Consider the following 11,667-nt stretch of genomic DNA (forward strand, 5'->3'; position numbering starts at 1 on the left):
TAAATAAAAATAATAATAATAATAATAATAATAATAATAATAATAATAATAATAATAATAATAATAATAATAATAATACATGTTTTTAAATACATTTTGCTTATGGCATTAAGTCAAAGAGATAATAGAAAACCCAATTTTATTGAACTAACCAATACGGCACTTCCTGTTAGCAACCAAGTCATGACGCCTGTACGGTATCCATGGAGCATATAACAACAGCTCTGCTCTTTTTTTTATTGACTTAGCAATTCGGAAACGTGTGAAAAGGACCTAAAGAAATCTGATTTGTTAGTCGGTGCCGACGTTACCAGAAAACCTTTAAATAATATTTTGTGTTGGTCAGGCCAGCTAGGCTAACTTTGTTATCGACAGGGGGCTTTTTTTACGTTAGCGTTAGCTGGTTAGCTCGCTAATCCACAACACGAAGAGCTCGTTTATCTAGGAATCACACATCGAAAGTCCAACTATGAGCGAACAACTGAAATTCATCGTTCAACAACTGAACATGGAGCCATTCAGGAAAAACTTTAACCTCATCACGTTTGATTCTCTAGAGCCTATGCAGCTACTGCAGATTTTAAACGATGTTCTATCTGAAATAGACCCAAAGGTAACTAGACTGTGTAACGTTTGTGTTCGTTTGTGAATTAATCGTTTATATTTAACACCTTTGATTGGTCTTATTATTCATGTAGCAAGCCATGGATATCCGAGAAGAAATGCCTGAACAAACGGTGAAGAGGATGTCATCACTGCTGGGGATGCTGAAATACAAACCTCCTGGGAACTTCTCTGACGTGTGAGTGTTGTTACCATCAAATACATCCATATTAATCATTATTTGCGCCTTGGAAAATTATTCATACCTCTAGAACTTCTTAACACTTTTTTTTTTTATCAAGTTGCAACTTGTAGTTTGTGAAGCGTAAATAAAAGAATATGTGGTTCTTAGATAAGATTTATTTATTTATTTACAAAAAAACATCTGGAAACTATGGCATATATTAGTCCCAGCTTTACTCTGATATAGCTCTAAATAAATTAAATCAAATTGTTAAAGTCTACACTCACTTGAGTGAAGATACCCAACATTTTCAGTCTCAATTTGTGCAAAGACCTGCTTTTACAAAGACAAACATGAGACTGGGGAAAATGTTTAGGCGAATGCAGAAAAAGGCAGTCCTACAAAGTCCTAACACAGTGGACTGAGTAAAAAACACAACACATTTTTAATTTGTAACAACATATTTTTAAAGTCTTGTATCATTTTCCTTCCACCTTTCATTGAAGCACTATTTTCTATCGGTCTGCCATGTAAAAACTAAAAACCCCAAGAAAATACATAGATGTTTGTTCAAGGGTGTGAATAGTTTTGCAAACACTTTTATGTTTTTTTTCATTTGGTGTTATCTTAAAATGTTAATAGTACAATAAAAAAATTCTACGGCTCGACAATATGGCTGAAAAACATACCGCGATATAAGCATTTCATATCAGTTGATTTAGATAACTATTCATTTTTTGTGTGTGTGTTAATATCTGAAATACTGCCAAATTCTTGGTGTGAACTTTCCTGTTTTATCCACAGTTTTTACTCCACATCATTTATTCTGCAGCATTTATGAGGCAAGATGAAACTGCTGCTGCACAAGTTACCCAACAGGTTGTTGCTAAGTAACCAAGAAGTGAGAGAATTAGTCGATGCCACCAACTTTGCTTGGCTCTCTGTGAGAAGTTGTGCAGCTAAAACCTTTCCTCTGCCTACATCTCCCAGAATGCAGTGCACTTCTGGATCAGAGCTCAGTGAATATTCTGCATATATAATATGGAACATTATATTGATCAAGTGTCTATTGCGATATATTGATTTATTGTCCAGCCCTACTGAAAACTGAACTAAAACTAAAAAAAAAACCCAAAGTTTTCTAACAATTATTCTAACAATTATTCTAACAAGTTAGAATAATTATTGTTTCTCACAATCTGTCAACAGGTCTTATTGCTGTAATGATGTGACATTAGAGAATTTTGTTATTGCCAGAATAATTCAGTAATTCATAAAATTGGGAACCAGGTGTTGTTTTTGTGCTTATTGGTCTTTTTTTTGTCAATTAAATCCAGACCCATATTTTACATTTTCATTTCCTTGCATGTGATATAATAATAATCTTATTTTATCATGTCTGCCTTTGTGATTTGTCCCCTTTAGTTGTTCATAATCCACGTTACACCCTCGTATATACTGAGCACATTTCTACTTGCGTCTTTACAATAGATAGAATTCAGACCATAGTTTTTATTATTTCATGTTTTATCTTTGATTTAATGCAGTAAGGCTTTTCCCTTCCTTATATAGAAGCAGCTTCAGACAGGGTCTGGTGACCGGCAGCAAACCTGTGGTTCATCCAATCCTCCACTGGTTACTGCAGAAGGTCCCTGAGCTGAAGAAGAGGGCTTACCTGGCCCGTTTTCTGGTGAAGCTGGAGGTGCCCGCTGAGTTTTTGCAGGATGATATCATCAACGACACCTATCATCAGGTGTGTTGTGCAGCTCCATAGCAGTCACCATGTCATTTTTTTGTGTTTTGGAGACGCAAGCGGCTCTAAAGCAAACAGTCTGTGTTCACAGTATGAAGAGCTGGTGGAAGGATTTAAGACGTACCATAAGGAGTGTGAGAATCTGAGGAGTTCAGGCTTCTCCACAGCGGAAATCAGAAGGGTAAAAAAAAAAAAGAAAAAAGATCATGTTGACAGTTTATTAATAGCGCTTGATGTTAAGCTGTACTGTGTAAAAAAAAAAATTAAAGAAAACAAGAGGGTTTTTTTTTAATCTGCTGAATGTGAAGTATTAACACCAGTTGAACTTTGACAAACAATAATCCCAATCATCAATGTATTTTGTTGGGATCTCACGTGATTTCCCCACTAAAAGTAGTACGTATAGATGTAAGGTTGCGACTAACAATTATTTTTGCAATCGATTACTCTGTTTATTATTTTGATGATTCATCAATTAAGCAGAGAAAAATTGCATGTTATGCTGATTTTTTTAATGTAAGCCTTTTTTTATGCATTATTTGAAATGCATTAAAATATGAATTTCTGAAGAATTAATGACATGTTTTTAACAAGAAACATAACATTTTACAGACTAAAATGTAACAACGCAGCATTCCTCTAGTGAACACCTGATCATTTGTAGTGAAGGATGCATCTGGAGCCGGAAAAAATACATCTAATATCAACATTTGAGAACTCAGCAGTTTCTGCTTGACTTAGAATCAACACAGAGCTGTTGATTCATTTTTGGATTCATTGTTTAACCACTGGATTGCAAAAGGTGCTAAAGGAAGTTTTTTTTATTTTTTTTGAACCAGGTGAATATAAATCTGTGCTACTTGAGGAGTTTTGGGTTGAATATGTTTACAGATGAAGCTTCTTTTATCTTAAATTTTAAAAAATTATATTTATTTTTTGTACAGTTTTGGCTTGATTACTGCTCTGAGTGTGTTGTTCTTCAAGCAAATGGCTTTTTTTGTTTTTATACTCCAGGTAACAATTAACATATTACTAAATTGGTTGACAATTATTTCAATCATCAATTTATCACGATTAATCTGATTAATCGTTTTAGCCCTACATAATTATAGAGTAGAAGGAAAAAGGTCCACAGTTCTTTAAATGTTTTGGAGATGAAAATCTAAAAAGTGTGGCTTGAATTTGCGTTTAGTACCACTAAATCAGTATTTCGTAAAGCAACATTTTACCATAGAAGTTTGCCATTGTAACATAAAACATGAAAAAGTTCAATTTGTGTCCATACTTTTAAACAGACTGTGAACCAGTGATATCAATTCACCTAATGCTTCACTGACATGATTTTTTTTGTTTTCTGCTCCAACAGGATATCAGTGCCATGGAGGAAGAAAAAGATCAACTCCTTAAACGTGTGGAGAGGCTGAAGAGGAGGGTAAGGCAGACTGTTTGCTTTAGTAAAGTCTGGAAGGCTTTAGATTCATCTCCGAATGACAACATCACCTCAGACATAGCATATTATCAGCTTCCACATTGGACTCAAGAGGCTTCTGACAAGCTGCTCAGCTGTTTTAACGAGACCGAGAAGTAATGAGGTGTTGAGTTAACGGGTCTCACTTACGGACTCTGCCAGAAGGGTGAAATCTGACTCTGACAGAGGTGCCGACTTGTGGCATGAACATCATCGCATCGTCACCTCCATAACTTGCTGCTCCCACTAGGTGGAGTCGGTGTCCAACCATCAGCGAATGTTGGAGCAGGCCAGGCAGCTGCGAGTGGAGAAGGAGAGAGAGGAGTCACTCACTCATCAGAAGCAAGAGCAGAAGAACCAGGTGAAGACTTTAGATTACTTTAAGTTTATCTACACTTTAAATGTATCTGCATGGGACAACACAGATGTGCAGCATAGTGTTTGTTTCAGTAGTTGTACTCTAAAAGAATGTAATACATACCACGTATATGATTAATTTAAGATTAAATCATTGGAAACAACCTCCTTTCCAGAGGTTTACAAGTTTTACAAAGCGAGCAACTTATATTAATTACTTTCAGTTGAGAGAGAGAGAGAGAGAGAGAGAGTGAGAGAAAGAGAGAGAGAGAATTTATTAATAGTAAATATGCTGATCTTTAATTTAACTTCACTATATGCCAAAACTTCACTTCTAATCAGCTTCTTAAATCTACATGTGTCTTTAATGCGTTTTTAGGTATGTATGTACATTTAAGATATTTCTTAGCTTATGTGTGACAACTGTAAAGGAACTGTTGCCTTTTTTAGTGGACACCTGATAGAGGTTTGGGGTGTATTGTTTATCATTTATCTTGAAAAATGTTGTAACATGACAAGAATTTTGATCCGTCACTATCACGATCAATTTCACTTATTGGTAGTAAATAAAAACAAAACAAAGTTGATTGTATTATCGCAAATGTTATTTTTTGCTATTTTCTCTGCTGTTTATTCCACAAGACCCTCAGTTGATATCAATAAAGTGTTTGCAGCACAGTGATATAAATCTCACTTTTCTTTGTAAGTAAGTGGTGTCCTGGAGAAGCCTGTTGTAAATGTAACTAAAAAAAGATGATGGAACGCGGTATTTCGGAGACTTAACAAACTGTCACTCTACATAGGGGTTTAAAAGCACTCCGTGGTCAGCAGTTGTGAAAATGACTCCAATTCAACAGTATTTAATGCCGCCAACTTTCAGGTTAGATGTTGCAGTTTCTGCTCGGGTTCTGACCGTTTTCTGACAGCATCAGAATCCTTTGTAATAGGAAACCAATCACCTCTCACTTTTCACCACACATTCAGTTTATGTTTTACTGATTAGGGATTAAAATGTTATTTTGAGGACACTTCCTGTCACATTACTGAAACTCTGTAACCTTGTCTCTGTACTTAGTTTTCTGTACTTGGTTTTCTCACACTATATCATTTGACTAAAAAGACCCCAAAAAACTTCAAGTTATTGCTACACAAGTTAAAATACTTTTACCGCACCTGCAGTTAAAATTCTCTCACAATTTGGCTCAGACACGAAGAACAAACAACAAAATCAAATTCGTACCAGATAAAATGTCCTCATAAATAGCAACCACAGTTTCTTTGTGATTTTAACAGTAAAAATATTAAGCAAGAAAAAGTCTGTCCTTGTGTTCACTTCCACTGGGTCTCTAAGTATCCACACATTAATTCAATCTATACTTAGATTACATTTCCAGATAAAACATTGTTAACTTCGTTACCTGTATCTATTGATTTAAATATATTTATTTTTTTGATATATATATTTGCTTCAGAATAATTTGTTTCAAAGTTACATATATGCTTCAAAAACCAGCGGAAAAGTCAGCTGGGATTTATTGATGTTTCGTTCCCTCAAGATTTTTAGGTTATCTGGCTCCAGAAAGTGACGTATTCCCCTTAAAGGAAAATAAACTATATTAGTTCCATAATACTCACACAGAGGTCTAATCATGCTCTCTTCTCATGCAGTAGATTTATACGCAAGTCATAATATTTAAAATATAGTTTATCTGAGAGCCTGTTGTGTTTTGCCTTTGCAGTGGACTGATTTATTTGGAATTTGAAAGGGGAAAATGCATCCAGTTCGTTCAGCAGCATCATACCTATCGCTCATTGTTTTTGTGTGATCAGCTGTTTCAGGCCGAGCAGAGGCTCCTGAGGTTACAGCAACAGTTGAAGGATTTGCGTCAAGCAGCAGCGGACGCCCACCCAGAGAGTAAGTAGCCCCGTGAACCCGCCGTCTCCGGGAGCTGGGCGGGGTGTATGAGGACAGACGGTTGTCTCTCAGCTGACATTCATCCTCTGACGATATTTGATATGGTATAATAGATCCTATTTAGTTGCTATGTTGACTTTTTCTGGCCTTTTTAAGCTGCAGGAGAGATTTACACATTCACAGTTTCTAAACTGACCTGCGCTCTGCAGACGGAGATCAGACTGCTTTGTTAAAATAACTTAGCAGGAATCCTGCATGTGCATCTTTACAAACAATTGTCATTGACGAAACATTTGTCAATGAATTTAGTAATCAATTAATCGTTAACTGGAGTATACAGACTTATAATTGGCTGAAAGAGCAATATACTCAGAGCAATAATCAGGTCAAAATTGTACAAAAAATGTATATATTTTGCATTTGATTTAGAAAAACTTTTGTCGGTAAATGAAAAAAACCCAAGACTCTTCTCGCAACATAGCTTTAGCTTCACCTGGTTCAAATTCAGTAAAAACAAAAACTCCTATTGAGCGACCTTTGACCCCAACCCTTATCTAAAACATCGGTTAGCTCTACCCTGTGCTGATGTTAAATCAAGCTAAAAGGATTTAGTTTTAGAAGTATTTTTTTAGTTGTCCCTTGCTACAAATGATCAAGTCCTCACTAAGGGAATGTAATTTTAGGCAACAACATGTTTATTTTCTTCATTTGAAAAGGAAATTAACTATTTGTTTATTCACGTCTTTACTGTTGAGTTGAGTTTGATTGTATTTGAACACAGTGTTACAAAAGAATAGACAAAGTATTATATTGTACTTCTAATATTGTATGAAAATTGAAAATCAGATTAACATCCAAAAAATAATGTAGAGATGAACAATTATTTTTGCGATCGATTAATATTTTGATTATTCTAACGATTATTCTGACGATTAATCAATAACTAAAACAGTCGTTTTGTTGCAGCCCTTTTATTTTTCCAATAACCAAATGCCATGAAGGCTCTAAAGTGTTAAAAATCAAACCTGTGTCCTTCAGGCTTGATGAAGCGACTTGAAGAAGAAATAAAGATCAACTCCTACATGGTCACCGAAAAACTCCCCAAGGAGCTGGAGGGCCTGAGGCGCACAGTGCAGTACATGCAGAAAGTGTCATCAGAGCCTGCAATGGGCCAGGCTGACCTCCAGGAGATGGAGGGCAAGGTCTGCACCTGCATGTGATTTCTAATGGCTCCAACATGCTGATGTAATCAATGCTCAACTTTCTTTAATGTTCACTGTCACAGATTAAAGAAGTCGACTCTCAGATAAACCAGCTGATTGAGAAGAAGATGATGAGAAATGACCCCATGGACGACAAACTGACCCTCTATAGGCAACAGGTGCTGGTTTGACAACACTTTTTAGATGTCTTTTATTTTTGGCCTATTTTGTTCCAGTGGAATGTTACTTTACAGTTAAATGTTATAAAATATCCCATCTGCTATCATATCCTTTTAAAATTTGATATATTATACACTGAGTTACAAAAATTTTTTTTTGAAAGTTGTCTGTTTTTTTTTTGTTTTTTTTTTTATTGAATTAGGACTATTTTTGCACCACTGAATCCAAAAATGACATCCAATTTTCTCAGTCAGGTCAGGTTTTTATTCTAATTTAATTTAGAGAAATCCGATTTTCAGACTAAATTGATTACATTTTTGTGACATCATCAGTTCATTTCTGTTAATATTTCTCACCCAAAAAAGGTCTTAGGATAAAAAAAACTTGTTTTCTAACAGAGTGTGTTAATTAAATGTTACAAACTTGGATTTCTGTAAATTGAATGAATAATAAACACTGATCAGGGTAAGTACATGTGAAGTGAACATTACATCTCTGCTTCTTTCCTGTCCTGATGGAGTTTCTCTTCCTGCTCATCAGTCATTGATCCAGATTCTCAGGAAACTGATCCAGATGTGAGAACAAGACCTGCATTTGATGCTCATGTTGCTCCATAGTTCAGAAAGTTGACCTGATGGAGCAAAACCAATGGGATTTTTGGATTCAGTTCTTCAAAATGACCCTAAAACAGTTGAAAAAACCCCAGACAATTTTTTTGGCTGTTGACCATTGTTATTAGTATAATATCTAATGATGTTTATTTCTTTGTTTCTTTTTGTTTTCAGTGTTGTGACAACTATCAGATCATTTCAAAATTAAATATATTCTTTTCAGTTACAGCATGACAAAACTATTTCCTATAATGTGCCTTTAATCTATTCTTGTAGTGTTAGAGTTCATGCTATAGCTAGCTTGTATTGTAGGCCTGTTTTCCCTCCAAATAAAGCCAGTTGTGGTCAGGACACCGTTACTGAATGAAAATATCTAATACAGTAGATTTGGCCCCTTCATCACTTCAGGTCTTTGTAGTTTTGGTTGATTTGTATGTTTCTTATTAGCTTGGAGACATAACAAACTGGTTTCCTTCATAAGGATTTAAAAGCCCTGTGTGGTAGTCCCAGTCTCCTTTCACATCAGGAAAACACATTGTACAACAGAGACTATATTTAATAACACTTACATTTTATTAATATTCAGGTTCCAATATTGCAATTTCTGCTCAGCCTCTGACCTGCACAGTTATTCTGATCTCAACAGACATGATTGTGTAGGTCTCATTTTTTTATCCACATAAATTGCAAGTGTTTAACTCCTAACATATAATCTGTTACACCACATGAACTCCTCCGGTTCATCTATAGTTAATTTTCTCACAAGAAGTTGGCCTCTGAAAGTCCAGTCAAGCTAAAGCTACAGAAAGTGTTTTCTTACCTGATGAACATTGTTCTTAGAAACAACTTGTAGTCGGTTTACTCCCTACTCGACCTGCACAGGTTGTCTTTTCCCTTAAATTCAAGAATTTGATTGTTTCCATATCTGTGTTTACTTCCACTGAGCTCATGTTTCCCGAGTAGCTCATGTTTTGTTTCAAAAAACAAGCTGGCCATATTCTTTTTTTTGTGTCAACCACAAGCTACCATGCAACCTACTTAACTGCCCAAAGGTGGTTTTGACAACAGCAATAGAGTGACAGGCTTGAACGCAGCATCACCATCAGAAGGCTCTTTCTATTTCTGAAAAGTCTATTTTAGATTTACTTATCTGCCAAGGAAACCAATGGAAAAATTTAATCTTATTTATTTTTGTCATTATTTTTAGTTTTTTTTTGTTTTTTTTTTGGTGCAGGGATTGTTTAGGGACAAATTGACCCAGAGTTTGAAAAGTCTCTAAACAAAAACCTCTGTTTGACTCCATGTAAACTCCTTGTTATGTTTATTTATCCGATGCAACATGTCTCTTGTAGGCCTCTATCATCATTCGGAAGAAGGAGTCAAAGGCAGAGGAGCTCCAGGAAGCGAGGGAGGAGCTGGCCGCCGCAGAGAAGGAGCTGAAGCAGAGGAGCAGCCAGGGACAAGGCTCAAATGGGGAAGAAGTCATCCGCGGTGACGAGGTAACGGTTCTGTTGGTTGCAGCTGTCACAGGGTGACGCAGTCAGTCAGAGATGGGGCATCTCCGAGTTTCAGCAAAGCTGCATCGATGCTTCCAGGCAGGATGTCTGGGAATGTTTCTGTCAGAAACCGAAAGGCGAAAAGGACATTTCGCTTTTAGCTTTATCAAAGTGCGTTGAAGAAGATTAGTAAAGCCCTGAAAACTCGAGAGGCTATTTCTGTCCTTATCCAAACACAGACAGGCTCACTGTCTAATGTTACTTATCCCTTTCTTTTTTTCCCCACTCTTCCCCCACATTCCCATGTAAGCCATAAATAGAACACAAAAGGGAGAATATCCAGAACAAGGAACTGTGCTGGACAAACTTCCTGAGAGTTGGCCTTTTTCCTTTATCTCCACTCTAACAAATCTTCTGTCAAAGTCATCTCTGACTAGTGAAGCGGAGCTGGGTTACAGAAACATTAGTCTTTATTTATATTTTATGTTCAGGATGTACCTGCTAACCCCTCCTGTTGCACAGCCTGATAGCATGGTCTCTCTTAAATTTTCATGACAAGTCTGTCCGAAAGTCTTTGCGCACAGTTAAAGACCTGACCGTACGTGGTTCTGTGTTGGTGGAGAAATGCTGATGGTTTTTAGTGGGGCAGCGTTTGACACGTACGTGGCTGCGGGATGAGAACTGTGATTTCTGCAGAGGTGAGTTTCAAAACTTGGCTTTACAAGGAAAGCAACAGTAAAACATTTACTGTTGCACATCAGTTATAGAAACAGTGAAATATCAGTGAAAAAATTACTTTGAGCATGTTTATTCTCCTCAGGAAGAGGAGGGGAGAGTTCTCCACGTAACAAAAAATCCTTTTATGACAGAAAAAATTAGATTAGATGGTCTAGAAAATGTAGGGCTTTTTCTTAAGGCTGCAGTATGTAACTTTTATTAAAAATATATATGTTTTTCACATATTTGTTCAAACTCTCACCATGTCAGTACAGTTTTTTATGAGACAGATAATCTGTGAAAAGACTGATCTCCTCCACCTCCTCCCTTAGCCACTGTTGATTTTTTTTAAGAAATGCTAAGCTCCCAACCAAAATCAACCAATCAGAGGCAGGAGGAGGAGCTTAGCACTGACTGTCATGCTTATGTGCATGCTAGTAAATGTGCTAATGGCAGAGAAACAACTTATTGTCGCAGAAAAACTGTTTATCTGCCATCATTGGTGGCCGTGCTAACTAGCCTAATATTCATGACATTCACTGCTAGCTGCTACACTGCTGCTAGCAAAGGAAGAAGGACGAAGGGGAATGAACAGCGCCAAACACAAGGGCGCCGCCAGGAATCTTGGGCCCCATGACAAAAAATTAAATTGGGCCCCTTCAAAAAACATGTCTCTCCATAAACCAACAGAGACAGTGTAACCAACGGTAACTAGTAGATTCTGACGAGGTTGCTATAAACAAGCCCACTTTGACTCACTATACTGAATATTTGCTCTTCAGGGTTCAATGAACAGATAAACATCACAGGTCCAAACAAGGACAATCATGATTGACACATTACATTTCAAGATCTTAATGCTAAGCTAATATGAGCTGAGTAATATAATACGCTCCAAAAATGGTAATTATTACTCTTGTTTGTAAGTTTTTCCTAAATCATGAGCTGCCATCACTTATTCTAAGTTGCTTATCAGTGTAAAATGATCTCTTTGGTCGAACACAAAGCAGAAAATTCTCATCAGCTTTTATCACGCCCTTTGACACCAGCTGAATGTTTGAGAGACAACTTACTAAGCATCATTGTGCAGCCTGTCTGTCTTATAGAGCTCCCTCCACACCTATTGCCTGACTCTCTGCTAAATAGCTGATAAATGAGCTAATAAGGAGACTTGAAGACAT

General features: G+C 36.5%; 1 protein-coding gene across 1 annotated transcript in view; it reads left to right on the plus strand.

Moving 5' to 3' along the window:
* The first annotated feature begins 154 nt into the window (after nucleotides 1–154).
* ift81 (intraflagellar transport 81 homolog) overlaps nucleotides 155–11,667 on the plus strand; it is a 29,307-nt gene continuing 17,794 nt past the window's right edge. The window contains exons 1-10 of the mRNA XM_007572840.2: nucleotides 155–613; nucleotides 699–802; nucleotides 2,360–2,540; nucleotides 2,632–2,721; nucleotides 3,907–3,972; nucleotides 4,259–4,369; nucleotides 6,196–6,280; nucleotides 7,319–7,482; nucleotides 7,566–7,661; nucleotides 9,626–9,772. Coding sequence (XP_007572902.1) covers nucleotides 470–613; nucleotides 699–802; nucleotides 2,360–2,540; nucleotides 2,632–2,721; nucleotides 3,907–3,972; nucleotides 4,259–4,369; nucleotides 6,196–6,280; nucleotides 7,319–7,482; nucleotides 7,566–7,661; nucleotides 9,626–9,772 — 1,188 coding nt within the window. The 5' untranslated portion in view covers nucleotides 155–469. The remainder of the gene's footprint in view (nucleotides 614–698; nucleotides 803–2,359; nucleotides 2,541–2,631; nucleotides 2,722–3,906; nucleotides 3,973–4,258; nucleotides 4,370–6,195; nucleotides 6,281–7,318; nucleotides 7,483–7,565; nucleotides 7,662–9,625; nucleotides 9,773–11,667) is intronic.

The sequence above is a fragment of the Poecilia formosa genome, unplaced genomic scaffold, assembly GCF_000485575.1.
Source record: "Poecilia formosa unplaced genomic scaffold, Poecilia_formosa-5.1.2 Scaffold309, whole genome shotgun sequence".
NCBI lineage: Eukaryota > Metazoa > Chordata > Actinopteri > Cyprinodontiformes > Poeciliidae > Poecilia > Poecilia formosa.